The sequence below is a fragment of the Lemur catta genome, chromosome 3, assembly GCF_020740605.2.
Source record: "Lemur catta isolate mLemCat1 chromosome 3, mLemCat1.pri, whole genome shotgun sequence".
Lineage (NCBI taxonomy): Eukaryota > Metazoa > Chordata > Mammalia > Primates > Lemuridae > Lemur > Lemur catta.
The window spans coordinates 59773130-59796549 of NC_059130.1; the positions used below are offsets into that span (position 1 = coordinate 59773130).

Here is a 23420-nt window from a genome sequence, read left to right on the forward strand (position 1 = left end):
ACTTTAATTTTACTGGATGCCTACCATTCTCAAGTGCTATTTGTTAGGTATGGTGCCCAACCTCTTTCCCTTCTCTATAGGGAAATATTATTATCTTTTTACAGGAAATAGGCAGCTTAATATAGTAAATAATTTTCCTGAGGTTACTGAGTTAGTAAATGGCAGAGATGGAATTCAAACCCAGGTCTGTCTGGCCCCAGTACACATGCTTTAACTAATACCCTGTAGGGCTTTTCTTGGCATTGTCTAAAACACATCATTGCAAAAGAACATTTGGTCTGACCTAAACAACAGGGTTGTACTTCTAGATCAACTGTGAGAGGAAAGCCACATAATCAGTCTCATTCTCTCCATGTGTGTCAAGGTTACCTCGTGGAAAATGAGGTTATTGGTTTTGTGAGCCTGACTGCATTTCCATATGTTCAGTTCTGTCCTTTCAAAGGGTCCAGGTGACATTGGGATGCTCTGGGCCAGCACTGTCCAATAAAAATATAATATAAGCTACGAATGAGAGCCATGTGTATACTTTAAAATTTTCTAATAGCCACATTACAAAATAAAAATAGGCAGATGAAATTAATTTTAATTATGTATTTTATTATACTATTATTTTAGCATGTAGTCAGTATAAAACAGTGAGGTATTTTACATTCCTTTCATTGTAGGAGGACTTTGAAATCTGGGGTATATTTTGTCCTCATAGCATGTCTCAATTTGGACTAGCTGCACATCAGGTGTTCAACAGTCACATGTGGCTAGTGGCTACCATTATGGATGTTGTACCCCTGACTTATGTTTCTCACTTAATGTCAGCCTTCCCTTTATCCTCCAGAAGAGTAGAGGGATAAGGGATGTCTCTAGGGTTGCCTAGCAAGTCTGTTTATAGCATCTGTAGCCAGGCTGATATATTGGGGAAATGCATAGTTGAGTTAATTCAGTGAGTGCCTAAGTTAGTGGAGGGAGAGAACTTGAATCTGGTTCTGGAATTTTCAGCTTTTCTTCTCTGTATTGCTTCTGTATTTGAATCTGCGGTTAGAAAATTTTACTGCCTCCTGCCCCATTTCCCACAGATTAATCCAAACTGTCAAAAACTTTCAGCTTCTGCCAGTATCTATTGAATCAGAGGAACTTCAGTGTTACCTGAGCCTTGAGAAGATGAGTCTTACAGCAAGTGTTTTCTAGGATTTGTAGAATCACCGCAACCTTGAACCCGAAAGCCAATTCTTTCCTTAAAACAAACAAACAAACAAACAAAAAACTCTAAACAGGAAAACTATAATTTGACACTGTTGTTTGATTGGTAGCTGGAATCCTCCAGTGCTTTAGCTCCCTCTCTTCCTATTAGACGTCTAATTTCAGTGGTTCAACTAAAGGGGGTGGAGATGCAGAAAGTGTCCTGCTGGTGTTTGTTCCCAGCACTGATGGACTTTGGCACGGTGCCCTTATAAAACGTCCGGGCACCGAGGGCTAGAGATGTTGATGTTCTTCCAGACTTCATCTTGCATTATTAAATATTACTCTAATGTGGCTTTTACATTTCCAGAGGACTTTGTTTTTTCTTACTGTGAGGAATAAATTATAGTCTTACATTGTCCCCATTTTACAAATGAGAAGACCAAGGCATTGAAAAATTGTTGGACGTTGCCAATGGCATGGGTAAAAGTTTGGCAGACCCAACATTACATCTGCATGTTTCTGAGGCCTCTGGTTTTGACCAAGCACCTCCCTTATTCAAAAGAATTGTTAGCCAGTTATAACATTTTACCTAAAAGCTGTATGAGGTTCTTAGTACCAGCTTTTGAAGCAAATTGTTATGTCATTCTCTGACATTAGCCATTGCGGGTTATGTTTTCATTCAAATGAAAGTTTTTTTGGATCAATCATAAAATTATCATTTGTGAAATAAATGCTTGGGTTCTCACTGTGGTCCTAGAGAACCTACGGGGACTTTTATGGAAATATCCCTTTAATGTTTATTAAATTAAATGTGACACACCAAATATTGTCAGCTTCCTCTAGACCAAGTTCGTGGAGGGCAAGGATGATGGCTATTCCTCTTTATGTTCCCAGTGTCCAGCATGATGCGTGGAACATGGCAGGTGCTCAACAAGTCTGTTGAATGAACACGAAACAGGGAGAGACAGCAGTGCCTGCTTTCCAGGGCCTTATGACGTCTTACAGACCAAAGCAATGCCCTGTAAATATGGTCCTTTTAGACTGGAAGCACATTAGGACCTTACCTTAGATGCTTTTTAAGCTCACTTCTATTATGGAATTTGGCCACTGAAACTGACCGTGGTTCACAGCCACTTCTTCTGGTTCAAAACGACAGGATGTGTACCAGTCACTTAATTTATTGGGTCACTATTTTAACTTATTGGTGTGTTAAAATAATTCTTATGTGCACAGAGGAGACGGAGGTAAAATGGTTATGAATAACATTAATGTTAAGGCAGATATTGTATCTACAGGGAAGTAAGGAATGAATTTGATACGTGCTAATCTACTAGCTATTTGCAGTTCTGAAACCTGAAGCACAGGCCATTAGGGGTTCTTGAAACTATAGAAAAAAATTGACTGGATTCCAAAAGAAACTACTGGAAATACGAATAGTGCTGTCAGGGTTGTAATTGACATCCATAGAAACCAGATTTAACTTCACTGTCTTAAGGCTAGTGGAGGGGATAGAAAATATTTACTTTGGGAACCACCTATCTTATTGTTAAATAATCTGCTTATTGTTAAGTGATTTACTCAACTGGATGTTGCCTCCAGGTCTCGATGGTATTAGTCTAGTTCATCAGAGTTGTTGCTAATGCAGAACTCTGATGACCCCATGTGGGGGTGCATTTATATACCTTCTCCCTTGGCCACCAGTTTTGCCTTGCCTGGTCCAGCCGTGGGGAGCGTTAAGACATGGTGTTTGCTGTCTAGCTGGGGTATAGGGAAGTGTGTATGATAAGCAAGGAGAAGACCATCTGTAGTTTACTCTGTGGTTCTTATAATACAGAGTACAGAGAAGGGACTAGAGCTACCAGGGTAGTCTGTCTTGAAGTAGACTTTGAAATGACTCAACAGTGGCTTGATTGGACACAGAAAAGAGGAGGAAGAATATGCCAGGTGAGGAGAATAAATCTCATGAGGAAAAAACGTAGAAATGGGCCTGATGTTGTGGGAAGAGACGAGCACAGGGTGTTAATATTGATAGGAGGAGATGCAATGAGACCACCCAAGGGAGGAACTTATCCCAGCCTTCTTGGTTCAGATTTTTATTTTGCATCCAGACTTTGTACAGTCTTATGTAAGAGAAATGACCTAAAAGCCATCTTATATGAAGTTTAGTTTTACTGCAGCTTGAACTGGAGGGTGAAGAGGTTGGAGTGAAAAAGACTTCCTTGGAGGTTTCTGTAATAATCCAGATATCAGTATTGACAAGTAGTGACATTGGAATGAAGTAGAAAGGGTGGATCAAAGAACCATGTCATAGGAACAGACAGGCCTTAGGAGATTGAAAGGAGAGGAAGGTTAATCTGTTCAACACATAGTTTTAAGTTCTTGATTATTTTGGAGTAAATGTTTCTTTGGTAGGAGATTAGAATTACTGACAGAAATAGGGAAATTTGGAAGGAAAGCCCATTTTCCTTAGTTTGTTGGCATTTTCAAGGAATGGTCTGTTATATAACAAACACACTCTAAGTGTGAATAACATAAGAAGATGTTTATGTTAAGTAGTAAAAAAATCAGGATCCAAAATTATTAGATGGACACAACTACAAATATATAAAAAGCACATAGGGAAAAACTGAGAGAAATGTCAAGAGATTATCTTTGAGAATGTGTAGGGGGATTTTGAATAATGTTTTCCTACTTTTTATGGTTTTCTAGCTGTCTTAAGATGAATAAGTTACTCCTACGACAAATGACAACAACAACTTTAACAAAACAAGCTAACTAGGTAGTATATCTCAGAAACTAACTTTTGTTTCCCCCCCTACAGTTTCAAAATCTGAACACAGTTGCCGAGTGTCTGTTTTCTCTGGTCAATGGTGATGACATGTTTGCAACCTTTGCTCAGATCCAGCAGAAGAGTGTCTTGGTGTGGTTGTTCAGTCGCCTGTATTTATATTCCTTTATCAGCCTTTTTATATACATGATTCTCAGCCTTTTTATTGCACTTATTACAGATTCTTATGACACCATTAAAGTAAGTAATTATCAATATTTGTTGCCAAAAAATTACTGTAAATTCTGTATGGATTAGAACATAGGAAAATATCACATATTTTACTTAAAATATTATAATTTTATTTACATTTTGAGATTGGGTAGACAAGAAACTTTCTAGATCCTAGGGGTTAGTTTTCAATATGCATTTGGGACATGTCCCTGTTCCTCGGATCAGGGTGGGTTGGTTTGGAGGTACAGGGGGAAAGAGAAAGGGGTAAGGATGGTTGGGTGTGGGGAATCGGGGAGTCCGGCTGTGGGCTCAGCTCTGACAGATGCACTTGCCTGTGTGGCCGCCTGGGGCTTAGGATTTGAGTCAGTTTCAGTGATAAGAGGTGGCTGCCACCCTGACAACTATAAATATTGGTACAACTTACACTGGATGATAACAGCTACTTGCATGGTGTAGGTTCCCCTTAAATTATGAAAACTAAGGCTCTTATGACTGTTTAGCTTCCTACTTTTTTAAGTTACCTGGTGAGTTCTGTATCATTTCAGACTGGGCCCATTTAACTAGTTTGTAGCTTGAAGAAAATTCACTTCCCTAATCCTGGTACCTTCACAGCAGATGGTGGTGCTTGGAAACTGCTGTTTCAGGGTCAGTGTCTGAGCAACCGGGTGCCATGTCAGTGCCTTGGGGTGCTGTCCTGCTTAACACCTTCTCAGAATAACTCAGAAGAAAGCCAGTCCTTTGGAAAAACTCCTGAGCACGTCTTTAGTATGTGGGGAGGTTGGTGTTGAGGTGGGAATGGTAGTTGGCTCTAGCAGTAGGGATTGGCGTGGAGAGAGGAGTTGCCTTTTAACACACCGCTCGCTAGCTGTTCCTCACTTTCTTTCTGGAGTTTTCCTTTGGATTGTTCTCTGTTCCTGTGGTTGCCCTGGCTTGGTGTTCTGGGACTGACAGATTGATTCATCATCTTTAATACCAGTTCTTGGATCTGGACTAGCAATGTGGGAGAGTTTTATTTTAGCAAAGGTGGGTTTGGTTTGTTGACAAGGAGAACAATTCTCATGCTCTATAAATAAGGTAACAACATTATGTACTTTTTAAAGAAATTCCAACAGAATGGATTTCCTGAAACGGATCTGCAGGAATTCCTGAAGGAGTGTAGCAGCAAGGAGCAGTATCAGAACAAGTCCTCAAGCTTCCTGTCCTGCATCTGCTGTCTGAGGAGGTCAGTGTTGCGGCCAGTCTCCGTGCTCCTGAGACGGCCTGCTCTGTTGCCTTGAGAAAGCCACTCTGAGATTAGCCTGTATGCAGAAATCAGCTTACTGTGAGAAATCATTCATCTTTTTCTTTCCTCCCACTGAAATTGGGTTTACAAGTGAATTGTTTCTTATGAGACAGAGTTGGAAGAAAGCTACATGACGCGATTGCAATCTCTTAGGAATATATGAGACTATTAAAAGAAGATATGAATTATGTCCCTAAAGTCAAGAGACTGAATTCTTAAGTGGCCAAAGTGAGAGGTCAGAGCTCTTGTTTTTAGAGGTAGAACCCTGGGATGGTCAGAGGTGTTTTCCCCTTTCACAGTATGGGGTACAGATAACCTTTCTGGATCCGAGCAGGAAATCTGCATGAGAGGAGGCCGTCCGTGTGCTCGGCGGACACAAGCGTCGTCGGCAGCTCTGCATTGGCCAGAGTGCCCGCCTTGCTGCCCGTCAGCATACTTAGGAAAATGGTCTGGACCTCCGTGGACCAAGCCTCTCACATAGGGGTTTGGGGGTCAGATGAGGACAGTTTCTTAAATGTGCCCATGTTTGTTTTCATCTGAAGTTGTTAGGGTAGAGGTTTTTAACTGAAACTATACCCTACCCATTTTTTTTTTTAAAGAAGAAAATGTGAGAACATAATTGCTATTTAAAATCACAGGATGTATTTTTCTGTTAATCAATTCATACCTCATCTTGGGATTTGAAATTATATGATTAAGCATATCCAAAGAATGTCTGGTAAATATGAAATGAGGTCTTCTCAGAAGAGCTGTTTTCAAAATCACATTTTATCCTCTCAGAGCATTAAATTGTTGCTGTGGAAGCTGGAATAGAGGAAAATTAATTTTCTTAATAGATGGCTTGCCCCCTCAGAGGCAGCCTGTATACAGAAAGTCTCTCAAAGTTGCTTTTCTGTTATATTGTTAACTGTAAGGGGGGGAAATACACTGGAGAATGTAGTGGTGAATTCTGAAAAGTAACTGCTAAGTCTTTGGTGTTTGGACCTTGGTTTGCACCCCTCGAAGTCCTGCAAGGTTGTTAAATGTTTTCTTGTGCTGCCACATAGAATGAATGACAGATTTAAAGGGTGGACTAGAAGACTTTGATAAGATTGGGACTGGGTGGTGAGGAGACGGGAGCAACATCAGCAGATAGTTTACCCTAAGGTGTGCCAAAGGCTGCTGAGGGCAGACACCTGGTGTGAAGGAGGGCCTTGCCCACCCATCGTGAGGAGTGAAAGAATGAAACGGAACAAGAGGGTCCACCAAGGAAATCAACCGAGGAACTAGGATGATGACAGTCTTAAAAAAAAAAAAAAAAAGAAGATAAAAAAAAAAATAAAGAGTGCGGTGGCTGTAGCCATGTTTGGCCAACAGGTGGTCACAGGTGAAGTCAGCTAGAGAAGTTTCAGTGGAACCATCTGCCCAGAGCCTAGACCCCAAGGAGTTTGGATGGAGGCTGCAGAGTGAACGGGGGTCGCAGGGCCTGGTGGAAGGAAATGGATTGTAATGGGGCCTTGAAAACAAGTGATGACTTTGACTCCATCAAAAACTTAGTATACCTTGGTGTGTTTAAAAGCTAGGAACAGAAAGATGGAATAAAACTGAGAAAGGCTGTGAACGGAGAGTAAATACTGGAGAAGGACCTCACTGAGGCAACGTGGGGAACACCAAGATTCAGCACTGCAGAGACTGTTGTCTGTGTTCCCTGTCTGGTGACCATGACAGACGACACCGTCTGCCCCAGCCCTGCCTCCTGCAGAGCATGGGTGTGGTTACTCTTTTTCAGCAAAGCAGTCCAGCAAGCACCACACATGGATCCCCCTTTGGATTGTTGGCAGAGCCTCTAGCCTGAGCAGCAGAACACCGGGGTTTTCTTTTGAACCCTGCCGTTAACCAAGTGTGTCCCATGACCTCTTCTAAACCTCTTGGATCCTCCAGTGTCATCAGGGCAGACCAGGTGACCTCTGAAACCCCCTCCAGTTCTAAACTGATGCGGTTCTTTGGAGAGAGATGCTTGGTGGAAGAAATGCAAAATGAACCTTTGCTCTTCTTTGCTGCAGTAAAGGAGGAGAATTGGCTGTTCTAGCCATTGTAAAGCTGTGTTAGCAGAAGAGCATGGAAGGTCGTAAGAGATGGACAGTTCCTCATAATTTGTTTCCCAAAGTGTCTACTCACACCTCAGATAGTGTAAATCACCCTTCCTAATTTCTCTTCCTTTTATATTTCACTCAACACATCTATAACCTATTGAATGTAGAGTATTCCTATTTCTCCTCAAAGATTTTAAAAATCATTGTTCTCTTTTCTCTTTGCTCCTTCCCCTTTGTGCTACAGGAAAGGAAGCAGTGATCACTTGATGCTTATTAACTAAAGACCTTCTGCTAAAGACAATTAAGGTTCAGGGCTCCTTATCCAGTGGTAATATAGAGGGAAGCCAAACAGCTTGGACCAGCAGTTCCAAAAGGACTGTCTTATTTAATTGTGAGGTGGAAGAGAGGACCGACTGTCAGCTGCCTGACCATGACTGAAGTTGTTAACTTTTTGTAAACTTAGATGAAGAAGAATAGACCATGGGCTACTACTAATGGGCATTAGTGCAATTGCGGACTGATAATGAAATTCTCTATTAGTCTGTTAATTTATGACATAATGTTGGGATGGAAAAAAAATCCCCTTTCAGAGTGTAGAAGACAATGGTGTTTAAAGCCATGTATTTAAAGGTGTGTGTTTATTATTAAATAAGGATTTATTTTTAAATGTGATTCTTGGGTTCAGAGACATTTGTTGATTTGTGGTCTGCACAGAAATGAAGTTGATTGCAATACCAACTTGTAGACTCCAGGCTAGAGAAATTATTAAGCCATTTAAAGATCACACTTAAATAAACAAAAGACCTCATGTAGTGGACATCTTTTGGACTACTCCCCTGTGAGTTTTCTTCAGCATGATATGAAGCAGCTGTTGGCATAGTCAGTGGGATGAATAAGAAATAGTCATTTGGAGGCCTCATTACTTGTACTAATTGTTGATTGCACACACATGAAGTGGAAGTGAACTGTAGCCTGGTCAGTCATTTTGACAACTGACCTCCACTGAGTTGGGGATTTGCCTTTGTCAAGCAAGGAAATATGGTATATTTTTCTCCAAATAAACTTATTTTTATCATATCTTATGACATTCTTACTTTTTTTTTTTTTTTTGAGACAGAGTCTCACTTTGTTGCCCGGGCTAGAGTGAGTGCCGTGGCATCAGCCTAGCTCACAGCAACCTCAAACTCCTGGGCTTAAGCGATCCTACTGCCTCAGCCTCCCGAGTAGCTAGGACTACAGGCATGCGCCACCATGCCCAGCTAATTTTTTCTATATATATTTTTAGTTGGCCAGATAATTTCTTTCTATTTTTAGTAGAGACAGGATCTCGCTCAGGTTGGTCTTGAACTCCTGACCTCGAGCGATCCACCCACCTCGGCCTCCCAGAGTGCTAGGATTATAGGTGTGAGCCACCGCGCCCGGCCATTCCTACTGTTTTTTAAAATGCAGTCTCTTAACATCTACACAGTGAAAAATTCAGATCACATCTCTATTAACTAGCTGGTCTCCAGAAGGGATTTCCCACTTTCTTAAAAGCAGTGAAGAAGATATAGGGGCTGGTATATAGAAGTGACTTAATAAATATTTATGATAATGACTTGAGAGATGAACATCACTTCATACATAGACTTATTGCATACTTGAGCTATCTCAGGGGTCAATTATTTTAAAGTTACCGGTGAAGAATAGAATGTGAATTAAGCAGGACCCTCCTTCCAGGGCTCTCCCTCTCTTTCCCTGGCCTCAGCCATGCCCCTCCCCTGAAGCCACTACCCAATTTTCCTTCCCTTGTCCCCCTCCCACTTCCTTGCCCTCACTGTATCTTCATGTACCCACACTAATCTAGGCAGGGAAAGTCATCCAGTTACTACCATTAAAGTTTGTGACAGAGTAAATGATCCGTGTCTACACACAGAATACTCTGTTAAAATTACCATTTTAAACTTCTTTTTTTAACCAAAAATGTCAAGAGTTATGTTCGAATTTTTTAAACTAAGGACCATTAAACTGGTGGTTCTGGGATAATTTACATGACTCTGGAATCAGGTATGTAATTAGACCACTTATTAACTTCTGAGCATATTCTTACATACTTTGTTTTATCTCTGATCAGAATTGCTATTAAAGCCTCTCGCTTATTCTGCAGCTGTGACTGCCATTTGAATGGAAGATTAATGATGGTCTTCCATATTCATATTATTCTTTTATTGGCTTCCCTTCATTTCTTTTCCTTCCAGCTGGCCAAAACACTTTCAGGAAGAAAAATCTTTTTCAAGGTTACCCCACATGTGTGGAAACATTGTTTTTTTGCTTTTTAGTAATTTTAAACAATTGTCACTTTACCAACTGTGTCATCTGTTTGGATTTTATTGAACAACGTTGTATCATAACTCTGCTAATAGACACATCCAGGACCAACCATTTTCTCTCAGAATTTACCTCCTTGGCTTGCAGTGACACAGGCAAAGCCATATGCAATGTCCCAAAGCCTGTCCACTGGGGGTGGTAGGAAAGGGCCTGGGCAAGGGAGCCATCTAGAGATATGGACCTGAGTTAAAAGCTGCAGCTTAACCTGTAGCTTTGAGGCCCTGAGAATTCACTTTCTTCCTCTAAGTGATGATAAGAAACCCCAATAAACTGAGATTGGCATTTAAGTCACACAGCTTATGGCACTGAATTGATACCTGAGCCATCTTTTCCCTTTGATTCTCCACCATGAGCATTAAGTGGGTTCCATGGGGCCATGGAATGATGCAGACATTAAGAGCATTACTCTGCAACCCATCTTCCTCTGCTCTTCTCCTCTTCCTACTATCTGAGGCTCCATGGTCAGGTCACACTGTGCCTCAATTTCCTCATTTGTAAAATGGGGGGATTGTGAGGATTAAATGAGTCAAACATAAAATGCATAGAACAGGGCATCACTTCCAAGTGCTCAATGAATATCGGCTCTTTAGATAAATGCTTTTTTCACATGGTCTACAAATGTGCAAATGTGTATTCACCTGGGCCACCCAGGGAGATCTTTATTTTGGAGAGCTCACCACACACTTCTGCTGGACTTTGTTCTGGTTAGGACTTCAGTGTGCAAAAGCCCCTCATCCAGCCCTGTCCTGGAGGCGATTATCAGTTCAACCCTACGATGTTCGCACTTAGCCATGGAGAATCAGCCTGAATGCCTTGCCGCTAGGGCACAGCTGTCAGTCCTGATGGAAGGGAAAAGGTCCCGCAGGTCCACAAGCTGTCACAAAGCTCCAGTCCCTCACCCTGGGCGAGACCCTCAGTCTTCTTCTGGGAGCTGACTGCCTTAATCAGACTTGTCAGAATGTGCCAAGTACAGGCCAGCTCACTTCTCAGCCCATTGCTGATCCACGGTGGTGATTGCGGAAGGGTGGGAGAGGGAGAGGGTATTTAGGAAAAGCTCTTTGTGACCTTCCAGTCACCACTCCCCAACTCCTGCTGACAGCCTATAATATAGCGATGGCAAGAGGGGTGCACTGACCCACTGGAAGCCCAGGCTCAGAGTCTCAGGTTTGTGAAAAGCACAGTAGCACAGCTTTTTGATCCAGGAGCAAACAGCCAGTCACCCTCTTGTGCCTGAGAATCTTTGTGTAAAAATAGCCCAGCACTGTCATTGATGTTCAGGGGCCCCAAAGTCATTGGGAAAGTATGTTCAATAAACCCCTGCCATGGTCTTGGCCACAGAGTGTTTCCTGACAGTACAAAGAGCTGTGATGCTTACAGATGCAATTCCAGATATCTGAACAATTCACTTGTGACAGCCACATATTGCAGTAACACTGGATGAATAGACCTCATTTTACTGCTAATCAGTTCCATTTTTATGTTCATGTAACTTGGGCAAACTTTATTTTGCTTCACTTGACTTGAAGTTTGAATGTCTCAACTGTGTAGTTGTCCTGTCCCCACTTGTCCATGGAGGATACATTTCAAGATCCCAGTGTATGCCTGAAACCACAGACAGTACTGAATCCTATACAGCTGCTGTCCCCAACCTCCAGGTTGCAGAGCTCCTCGCCCCGATCCATGGAAAATTGTCTTCCGTGAAACTTAGAAACTGGAGGGGCCACACAGCAGGAGGTGAGTGGCAGGCGAGTGAATGAGTAAGCTTCATTTGCATTCAGAGCCACTCCCCATCGCTTGCATCACCACCTGAGCTCTGCCCCCAGCCCCCATTACGCATGGAAAAATTGTCTTCCATGAAGCCAGTCCCTGGTGCCAAACAGGTTGGGGACCGCTGCTGTACAGGTTGAGCATCCCTAATTCGAAAATCCAAAATCTGTAATGTTTCAAAATCTGAAACTTTGTGTGTGCTGACATGACTTCAGAAGTGGTATCACGGGATGGGTCATGGTCAAAACGCATTCAAAAATGTTTCATGCCCAAAATTGTTAAAAATATTGTATAAAATTACCTTTAGGATATATTTAGAAGATGTATATGAAACATAAATGAATTTTGTGTTTAGACTTGGGTCCCCTCCCTAAGATATCTCATGTATATGCAAATACTCCAAGATCCAAAAAAAGAAAAAAGAAAAATCCAAAATCTGAAACCCTTCTCGTCCCAAGCATTTTGGATAAGGGATACTCAACCTGTATATGCCATGTTTTTTCCTATCTATACCTACCTGTGATGAAGTTTAACTTATAAATTAGGCACAATAAGGGATTAACTACAAGTATAAATAGAACAGTTATAACAAATAAAAATTAAATTAATGAAAATTGTGTGAATGTAGTCTCTCTTTTTCTCAAGATAGCTTGTTGTGCTGTACTCACCCTTCTCTTGCTGATATGAGATGACAGATTGCCACGTGATGAGATGGGTGAAAGATGTAGGCATGTGACGTAGCACAGGCTGCTGTTGGCCTTCTGATGCTGCGTTGGGAGGATCGTCCGCTTCACGTGATCCTGGATCATCAAGCCGTGATGACATCAATGGTTAGATGTTGGGAGCAGACGCTGTTGCTCGCTAATGGACAGGACCTCTACAGCATGGGTACCCTGGACAAAGGGACGATTCACGTCCCCGGCTAGATGGAGTGGCACGGTGTGAGATTTCATCATGTTACTCAGAGCAGCATGCAATTCAAAACTTATGAATTGTTTATTTCTGGAGTTTTCCATGTCATTTTTTTCAGTCCTTAGTTGATCTCAAGTAACTAAAACCACGGAAAGCCAAACCTTGGATGAGGGGGGGAAGTACTGTATTCCAATGACGCTGAGTCTTCCTCTACCAAATATCTAGAATTTGGCTATTTGTAAAAGCACCACGGAATGGCTCCTATGGGACTGCTGAGGAGGACTTCACAGACTAAACCCAGGCACAGCCCTCTGCTGTCAGGCACTCCAGGAAGGACAGTGAACTGTAGGCACGGGAACAGGAAGCCCATAGGGAGTGCCTCTGCCGTCCCTCCTTCCCAGTGGAGATGTCCCAGGCTCTGGACATTGACGAGTCAGGGGCCTGCCTCCTGTACCCTGCACTTGGCTTAATGATCTGTAGTCACAGTCCTGACTTCATTTCTCACTGGGCCCCACAAGTTATGTAGCTAATCCTGATAACTATAGAACTTGGTGATTAAAGCATGGCCTTTTAAGAAAAGGCTAGGAATCCAGTATTGTACTTTTTAATTTAATGAAAGGGGCCAGGTGTGGTGGCGCATACCTATAATCCCGGCACTTTGGAAGGCTTGTGGTGGGAGTATTGCTGGAGGCCAGGAGTTTGAGACTAGCCTGGACAACATAGCAAAAACCCATGTCTACAAAAAAGAATTTAAAAATTAGCCAGGTGTGGTGGCACATGCCTGCAGTCTCAGCTACTCAGGAGGCTGAGCCAGGACGATCACTTGAGCCCAGGAGCTCAAGGTTGCAGTGAGATGTGATCGTGCCATTGAACTATAGCCTGACAGAGTGAGGTGACAGAGTGAGACCTTGTCTCTAAATAAATAAATAAATAAAAGGAAAGAGTGAACTTGCGTTGGAATTGCTTTTTTAAAAAGTAGACTTTATTTTCTAGAGCAATTTTAGGTTTACAGTGAAATTGAGAGGAAGGTACAGAGAGCTCTCCTATCCCTCCTGCCTGCACATGTATACAGGCTCCTGCATTAGCAACCTCCCCCGCCAGAGTGGTACATTTGCGACCCTCCAGCCAATGAACCTGTGTTGACACAGCACCGTCACCCAAGGTCCCCAGTTTATGTTAGGGTTCACTCTTGGTATTGGACACTATGGGTTTGGCCAAATGTATAATGTATATCAACCACTGTAGTATCGTACAGAGTAGTTTCACTGCCCTAAAAACCCTGTTCTCTGCCTAGTTATTGCTCCCTCATCACCACTCCCTGCCGGAACTCCCAGCAGCCACGAGTCTTCTTACTGTCTCCATAATTTTTTTTTCCAATATGTCATATAGTTGGAAACCTACAGTATGTAGCCTTTTCAGCCTGGCTTCTTTCATTTAATAATATGCATTTACGTTTCCTCCATGCCTTTTCATGGAATTGCTGTCTAATAGGCACTTAGGTGCACCTTTTTGTTGTGTCCTCACAGAGCAGTGGCTGCGGGCTCCTTCTTACCTCACAAAGACGGAGATTGAACTTCTGTGGTTGTGACATGGGTCCCTGCAGGCTGGGGCTGAGCTGCTCTCCTTTGTCCCATGCCCCACTTTCCTCAGTGAAGGGCTTCATTTTCTGGCTCTCCGTTTAAAGTTTTTCCCTTGACAGAGACTCAGTTGAGGGAGGTTCAACTTCAACTCCAGCATGTCTGCCCAGTTGCTATGTGACCTCCGACCTTGTTAGGGAAAACAATACAACTCAAGACTGTTTTATGCTGCACTCATTTACAGTAAATGCTGCCTCAGAGCGGTGTGTGAAAATGATGGCAAATGTTTCTCTTGCCATCGGTCTCTGCCAGAGAACCAGGGAGTGAATGAGAAACTAAATGAGTTACATACGAACATTTCCACACCACCTTACATAACAAGGACAGCAAAACTCTGACTCCTTAAAGACCACTGGGAGCTGTGGTGAACGGGGGAGATGATTTATCAGGGTGATGTATGTTTTTTAGTTTCTAATGATACATAAATTATCCCATGAGCCATGATACATATGGTTTAAAGAGAATTTTAAATGAAAGCAATTTTTTTTCTAGCAACACTAATTGCCTAGCAGCAGTAAATTACTCATCCCCCGCTGCCTGTGGGCTGTGGTCATTACTCTCTCCTCGAGGTTGAGCGGATGTCCCCCAAGAGGAATGTTTGCTCTGACAAAGTGAATTTACATCCTCACTTGTGAGCCTGCCATGCTAGGTCTCCAGAAGGAGATGGTATTAATAATGCCTTTCAGACCCAGCACCGCGTTTGCACCATCCTGCATGCGGTATCCATGCTGACAGGACAGTGAGTTGATTCTTAGCTCTTGGTTTGCCTTTGTGGGGAAATCAGAGCTCTGCTATCAAATTTAATCTTCTCTAGCTAGGGAGATGCAGTCTGAAAGGTAGATTTAGCTAGTAAGTTTCCCAGGTGACAAGCAAGGAAAGTGATAAGCACCAATAATTTTGGGAAACCAGATAGCCCGATAGCCACATGATGTGTAGAAGGAAAATGATGGTGCTATTAAAGACCATTAATTCAACACACATTTGTTGATTTCCAGTACTGTGCTAAGTATTAAGGATGCAAGGAATGAATGACAAGATCCCTACCTTCAACAAGTTTGAAGTATCTAGCAGGAGAGACAGTCACATAAAAAGCAACTGTAATACAAGGTCAGCCCAAGGTACTATATGAGAGCAGAATGGTGGTAGCTCCTGCCTGCCTCTTGAAGAGACTAGACAATGCTAGAACTTAGACTTGAAGAATATGTTGTATTTGATCAGATGGCCATGGTGTGGGGTGGAGGAAGGGCTTTCTGGATAAAGGTAGCAGAATGGCAATGGCTGGGACATCTGAGAGAGAGCCTGGTCAGGTAGGAAAAGTATGCTGTGGAGTGATAAGAGTATAGGTTGTATATTGGGGAAAATGATAGAAGGCAAGACTAGAGAAGTGACAAGGCAAGGCCACAGGGACTATGCATGCCATGGGCGGGCTGTAGACCTGGGTGCTACAGGACCAGAAAAGGCAGAATGTGAAGGATGGGTTGGAGTGGACTGAGACAGGCAGGGAAATCAGTCACAAAGCTGCTGCAGTCCTCCCGGTTAAAGACAGACAGGGAGAGAGATGAGAGAGAGAGAGAGATGCCATTAGCCTGTAAATAAACACAGTCACAAACACAGTGAGAAATTTGCCTGAAAACTGTCTCTAAGTAATATACCACATTGCATATATGTGTTTTATCTCTCTGCATATGCAGTCGTCTCTTGGTGTCTTGGAGGCATTGCTTCCAGGACCTCCCTGGAATGCCAAAGTCCATGGATGCTCAAGTCCATGATACAAAGCGGCATAGTATTTGCACATAACCTGCACACATCCTCCTGTACACTTTAAATCATCTCTAGATTGCTTATAACACCTAATACAATCTAAATACTATGTAAATAGTTGTTATACTGTAACAGGCAATAATGACAAGGAAAAACAAAGTCTGTCCATGTTCAGTACAGAAGCAACCACCTTTTTTTTTTTTTTTTAATCTGCCATTGGTTGAACCCATAATGTTAAGACCTATGGACGTGGAGGGCCGACTATATCTTTTTCTTTCTTAAAAGACTTTTCTGCTAACTATCCTGTCATTTTCTTAAGGGTTCATGCTTTTGAATTATGCTTTTGGAGGGAAGAGTCTCTTTTCATAACTTCTGTCATCAGAAATGTATTTGTTAGGATGAATGGGTTGAATGCATACTTCTATCACATGGAGATTTCTCCTTCCCACAATTTTAAGAAAAGAAATGATCCTAGACTTTCTGTTTCTGCATCATCCCTCCCCACCCACCCCTACATCCACACACTCTGAAGTGCTCTGACATTGGCCAGTAACAATTTTCTATCTATAAAGGTGGCAAGACTTGCAGGTGTAACCGCTAACAACATCAGCCTGACATCTGTAGCCTGAAACTCACAGACTGCACAGGGATTTTATAAAGACCCCATCCTACCCCCAGACCCCCTACCTGTGACCGCCATCAGGATTTGGGAGTGGGATCACAAAGCTTTAGAACTGGGTGTGGCTGCCTGGGGAAGGAGGGTGTCAGTCACTGCTGGGAGGCACTTTGCCTTTGTCTGCCTTAGGCTAGGGCAGTGTATGGGGGGGCAGGGTGGGGAGGCTGCAGGGGGAGGAGGAGGTGAGCTGGTGGAGGAGCTCTGAGAAGGGACTGCTTTGTGCCCACCCCACAACTGCTTGGATTTGCAAGGTGGTTGTAAATACAGTCACGTTAGAGGAATGTTCTGGGCCAAGGTAGCCTGAGACGGGGGGTCAGGGCAGGGAGGGTGGCATGGTCCCCACCTCACAAATGAAGAAAAGATGGAATTGTACAAATGCCTGAGTGTGTGTGCTACTGCTCTGCCTCTTTCCATACAGACTCCTGCAAAGGCGACCAGCAGTTTGTGTGTTGAGATTAACCCCAGCGATGCTCCTTCTGACTCTTCCAGCCCTGGCGAATGTGCCCCACAAGGATTAGAGGTGGTAAACTCCTAGCACTTCCTTAATGTGTGGAATGTATTGGGGGAAAGGGACAGAAAAACACCCATCACGGGTTTCCCCACCTCTTCAAGCCAGGAGGTCTGGGGAGCTGGGCTGGGTGTTGGTGGTGAGGGAACCCTCATGGCTCTGCAGGCCGGCCATGGAGCAGGGAACCCATCTCCAGCCCTGGGGGGCACAGTGGACAGCCCGGCGTAGACCGCTGGAGGTTCAGCTCTTGGAGGCGTGCCGACAGGGCCAAGCCATGGCTTTAAGATAATCCACACCAGCACAGTGACCCTGGGTGACCAGTGAGACACCATGAGGGGAAACTATCATTGTCCAAAATCATTCCTGAACAGTAAAACCGCCCAGTCCTGGTTGGATCTCTGGGCAAAATGCACTTCAGCCTGAAGCCAGACTAACACCGAGACTGCTTCTCATGTCTTTTCTCTTGAAGGTCAAATTCCTGGAATAGCTGTTAAGGTTGGAGGAAGGAGTGACTAAATCTGTGATGATCCTGCTACTAGATTTTTATCTCCCTTGCATAAATGGTTCCACAGTCCACCTGCAAAAGACAGGCATAAGAGAAAAGACAGGTAGATAAGGGAAGTTTGGGGTGGGGAGGCGGATAGAATGATGACATGATCTCACCCCCTCACTTTTCTCTAGGCTTAGGGAGGCCCTGATATTAACCCTTGTGCAAAATACTCTGTCAAAGTTTCCACATCTATGTGATTGAGACAAAGATGTGATTGAGATAAAAGAGTTGACATTTATTGTGCTGCATTAAAAATGAAACCACTAAATAGGATAAAACTCACAGATATATATTTCTTCCCCATTGGCCTTTTCGAAGACTGCCAATCCATTTTTGCAGCAGGCAGCTTAGAAGGTGAGTTACTGAGACAGAAATGTACGAGCCAAATGGCCAGTAGCATCGACCAGTACTATCAGGAATATGTCTTAAAAAGACAACTATTCAGCACCTTAGGACTACATGGCCAAATAAATTCCACATGGATTACAGATTTAAATGTGAAATATTAAGCCTTTAAAAGAAATATAAAAAAATAGATAAATATTGATCTGATCTCAGAAGTCAAGAAGGGCTTTCTGAGTTCAAAGTTGCAAAAAACCATTTTAAAAAATCAAATGGGTTTTACTATATAAAACCCCAAAATTTCAGAAAAGTAAGAATGTAAACAAAATTTTAAAAGCACACTGGGGAAAAAAATAATTACAGCATATACGACTGGCTTAATATCCTTACTATGTAGAGAACCATCACTAATTCCTGGAACCCCCATGGCACAAATGGTGTTTTCTTTCTCTGTGTTTTATGTCCCTAGCAAGCTTCCTGGTGAGAAGCAAGCACTCAACAAATAATGTATTTTTTAAGAGCTATATTTGGTTGAATGCCTACTATGTACATGTATTATTGCCACTTATCCCAACAAACGTACAGGTTACATATCAAGATCTCCATTTTACCAAAGAGAACACTGAGCACAGGGTAGGTGGCAGAGCCAGGCTTCAAATCCAAAGCTGACTCCACAGCCTTCTTCCTTCTGCCGTCTACCTTCTGAATAAATGCTTATTGAATGGAGTTGGGTGGCAGAAAAAAACGTCTAGCCTACTTAATGAGAAATATGACTTCTATTTTCAAACAGCACCTTGTTAAGCAACATTCCTTGAACTCAAACAATGCTGGTGCTGATGGAAAGTATTTTTACCTTTTGGGGGGAGTTGAAAGCCCTATAGAGGCTCCCAGCTCTAACACTAAATTTCTTAGTAATTTAGACACATTATTAAGCTGCTCCAAGGCTCAGAATCCTTACCTATAATACAGGGACAATAAAACTGAGAGCACAGAGAGGTTATGTAACTTGCCTGAGGTCACACAGTAGTAACTGCTTGCATGGAGACTCAGACTTAGGCAGTCCATCTTTAGAGCTGGATAGTTCACAAGGTTGATGTGATATCTAGGAGAAAATGTAAGGAAGCTTTGAAAATGATAAACTAGACACGTTGGATGAATAGGGATAAAGTAATAAACCTATTTGTTGTGCAAGAATTATGAAAATTGGAGTTCAAGATGGACATTTCAGATGTCTGGGTGTGTTCTTCTTGACCTAGTCTCTATTTTTAAATTTCTGTAGCTTAAAATGCATGCTGGTAGACTTATCATCCCCTCACTTTCACCCTCTTTACAGTAAAACAGTGTGGCAGTACTGATTAATGGATCAAAGCATGCCCACTATTATAATCTTATCCAACTGGCTCCTTTAAAAACAAAAAAAGATAATTGCATGCATCCACTGGGTGGAGTTTCTGGCATGTGCAATAATGAATCACCGAATAGATGTGACTGAAAAGAGATAATCACTCCAGAAAGCCTGCACTCAGCAGCTCTTTCATCTATCTCTCTGGCTAGAAGCCAGGAGAGTTGGTGTTAATACATGTTTTAATACCACTCATGTACTTTTCATGCCTCAATGCAGTATTTGATCATCGATGAAGTCAGCAGTTGCACGTGCATCTCAATTAGTGTACCTTTCAGAAGGTGGCCTTCCTATTCTCTCTCTCTCTCCCTAATTTATATAATTTAATTTTCTGAACCATTTGAGAGAAAGTTGCACATACTGTTATGAAAGGATCATGATATAAGTATCATAAGGTATAAAGGGGAAGCCTTAATACTTCAGTGTGTACTTCCTAAGATCAAGAATAATCTCTTCTATAATCACAGTACAATGGTCAAATTCAGGAATTTTGATATTGATACAATGCTGGTTATGTGCAGTCCATAATCCAGTTTTATCAATTGTCCCAATAATTCTCTTTATACCATTGTTTTCCCCTCGAGCACAGGATCCAATCCATGATCACTACTGAATTTGTCGTATTTCTTTAGTTTCCTTTAATCTGGAACAGTTCTTCAGCCTTTCTTTGTCTTTAATGACGCTGAGATTTTTGAAGAATACTTGTCATTATTTTACATATAGGCCCTTAGTCTGGATTTGTCAGTGTTTCCTTATGATTAGACTCAGGTTATGGATTTGTGGCAAGAATATCACAGAAACACTGTGGTGTCATATTACCATATCCAGAGGCACCTGATACTGGTGTGCACCTCATTGGTGATATTTATTTTCATCCCAGTTAAGGTAGCATCTGGTTTCTCCATTGCTGCGGTGGGCATACAAATGCATCACTCAGATCTCCTGTCGTGGGGAGCGTAACTGATGAAATGTCCTGGCTGCTGCACTCAGAATCCATCTGCTTGAGGACTTCGCTTCCCACTGACCTCTCCTGGCCAATGACTCTACTAGTATGGCAATTAGTATCTTTTATTGTGTTTTGTTGTTGTTGTTTATCAAGCTCATGTTATCCACCTCAAAATTCAAGTTACCTAAATAAGAATAATGGAGCAAACTGTCAAGAGGCAAAGCAAGACATCCTAGTGTCACGCTTATAAGAGCTACAAAACCCAGTACTAAGAAAGAACATTTCTTTACGCTAAACACTGAAACTAGTTTTCCTTCTCTTTGGATGTAGATATAGCTCTAGTTGTGTGCATGTGCAGTGATAGAAAGGTGAGTGGGGAGAACTGTTTTATGGGGCCATGATTTGCTTACATTAGTGAAAATATATCAATGGCAGTTTTACTCTTAAAGTCTAGACAGAGCACACAATAACAGATAATTGAAATTTACAGGCATGTTCAAGAAATGGTGGGTAAAGCTTTTAATACCAACAATCATAAGAGCACGGATTCAAAATAAGGATAATATCTTACATTTATATAGTACTAAAAGGTTTGCAAAGTGCTTTTATATATATTATTTAGTTTTATCTTCACAATAACCCTGTGCTAGGTAGAGAAAGTATTGTTATTCCTGTTTGATATATGGGAGAAATTATATTTTTTCACAAACAGAAAAATTAAAGAAAGAAAGTTAATTGGAATGCCCATGGATTATAAAAAGTGTATCTGAAACTTGGCGTAAGAAGCACTCAGTTTCTGAAACTACCTACTGTTATGCCTGGAAATTTTCATTTCTTTTGTAATATTTATAATTGCTAATATACTAGAATCAGTGTTCCCAACTGGTAGAGAACCCTCACTTAAATCTATAATTTCTTTTGCTGCTCTTTGTAATCAGGATTTAATAAATAAAATAACACAAGCACTGAACACGAATCTTTTTTCTTTGACATTGCAGCTTTAAACCCTTTCGATTGCCATCGGTTAATTAAAAAAGAGAGAAAAGAACCAAATTTAGTAATTGTAGATCTGATTTATTTCACAGGTGAGATAAGGAGGTGTTATCCACCCCCTCACCCCACCCCAGTAAGAATACTTCTCTAAAGGTTGCAATGAAACCTGTGTGAGAAAATGGTTTTATAGACAAATTCTTGCTCTTTTGCGTAGTAATTTCTTGGAGGATTATTCTTTTATATATGTTGTGTTTCTCTTTATCCCAAATAACAGTTTTGCCTTAATATCTCTTTTTGTTTGATATTAATAGAGTTATGCAGGCTTTCTATTGGTTAGTATATATTTCTTATTATGATTTAAATATATCTCATTCAAATAGCATTAGCTGGATTTGTTGGTTCAATTGCAATATCTCTATTTGAACCCAATAGTTTATTTTGTTTACATTTATTGTGATTACTGATTTATTTGGACTTATTTCTATAATCCTGATCTATGTTTTCCATAAATCATGTTTTTTGTTTTTCTTGTTTCTTTCTCCCCTCCTTTCCTTCTACTGGATTAATGGAATTTTCTTTATTTCTTTCTATTTTTTTTTCTTTTGGTGTTTACTCGTAATCTTTTAACTTTTTACCTGACTTAGAAAAACCTAAAGTTAGTCAAAGTCTCTGTGCTGCTCTTCAATGACATAGGAACCTTGGGCCTCAGGCCACCCTCAATATCTGTTTACCCTCTGTCACATGCTTTTCTTGTCTAGTATTTTAGTCCCTTTTTTCATCTCCCTTCCCCTAGAGTTAAAATTTTTTTCTTACTATCTGGGATAGACAATGTGTATTCAAATTTACTTGTGTTTTTACCACTTACCACAGAAAAAACGGTTTTTGCGGACCACTTCTTCTTTCTGGCTTCAATTTCCTTCTTTCTTTAGTAGCTTTTTGATTGAGTCTTCATTTTTATCTAAAAAGAATCTTTATTTAAATTTCAGCTTTCAGTAACTCTTTAGCTGAAAATTAAATTTTAGGTTGCCCAATATTTTCCTTCAACTCTTTGGTAATGATATTCTGTTTACTGCTGGTCTCTACTGGTGTGAAGTCTGTTATCATTCTCATTGGTCTTTTCTCCCTGGCTGCTTTTAAGATTTATTCATCTCTAATACTTCAGTGTTGGGGTGTGCGTGTGAAATTTAAACCTTCAAACAGGAGGTACTGTAGTTGTGCTTCTTGAATCTGAAAATGTATGTCTTTCTTCAATTCTGAAAAATACTGAGTCATTTGTTTTTGAAAAATATTAATTCCTTCTTCCACATGCACCCTTAATAGGCTGGCGGGGGCAGATTGCCAGCACTGGAAGAAACAGTTCTGAGGTCACTTCTCATACTTGCACAAGTGGGGTCCGGCAGGGCATCTAAGAATATGAGGTCCTGGGATTTGTTTTGTTCTGGGCCTTTGGGATTTCATGCATGCCTGAAAAGGAGAGAAAGCCATCAAAACAATTTATTAGAATCATTTCATATTTTACAGTTTCCATAAAATGTTATTTTAGAAATGAAAAAATATACCCAAAAGTAGAAAGAATCATAATAAGTACCCATTTTCAGTGAGCACATCAATGATTTTTTTAAAAAAAATCATGATAGAGAACATTTCTATCATCCCTGGAAGTTATCTTGTGCCCCGCGAGCCCCTGCTATTCCTATTTCTATCCCCACACCTTAGTCTTGTTTGTTCTAGCACTTCATATAAATGGAATGCACTCTTTTATGCCTGGCTTCTGTCATTCAACTTAATGCTTTTGGTATTCATCCCAGTTGTTGCTGTGTTGGTAGCTCATTACTTTTTTTTTTAATTGAGTAGTATTCCATTGTGCAAATCTGCAACAATTTATTAATTCATTCACCTGTTGATGGACATTTGTGTTGTTTCCAGCTTTTAGCTATTACAAATAAAGCTGCGATGAATACTCTTTGCAAGTCTTTTTGTGGACATTTGTTTTCATTTCTCTTGAGTATATAGCCATAAGTGGAGTTC

At 41.3% G+C, this 23420-nt stretch overlaps 1 protein-coding gene and 1 long non-coding RNA gene across 7 annotated transcripts in view; both read left to right on the top strand.

Moving 5' to 3' along the window:
* MCOLN2 (mucolipin TRP cation channel 2) overlaps positions 1 to 8203 on the top strand; it is a 52414-nt gene extending 44211 nt beyond the window's left edge. For all 6 annotated transcript variants that reach the window (XM_045547635.1, XM_045547634.1, XM_045547636.1 and 3 more), the window contains exons 12-14: positions 3998 to 4204; positions 5278 to 5399; positions 7776 to 8203. In XM_045547635.1, coding sequence (XP_045403591.1) covers positions 3998 to 4204; positions 5278 to 5399; positions 7776 to 7812 — 366 coding nt within the window. In that variant the 3' untranslated portion in view covers positions 7813 to 8203. The remainder of the gene's footprint in view (positions 1 to 3997; positions 4205 to 5277; positions 5400 to 7775) is intronic.
* A 3580-nt stretch (positions 8204 to 11783) lies between these two features.
* On the top strand, positions 11784 to 21426 carry LOC123635465. Its single transcript, XR_006734131.1, has 4 exons — positions 11784 to 12495; positions 17070 to 17171; positions 17629 to 17767; positions 20334 to 21426. It is a non-coding gene; the product is annotated as an uncharacterized LOC123635465 (long non-coding RNA).
* The last annotated feature ends 1994 nt before the right edge of the window (positions 21427 to 23420 follow it).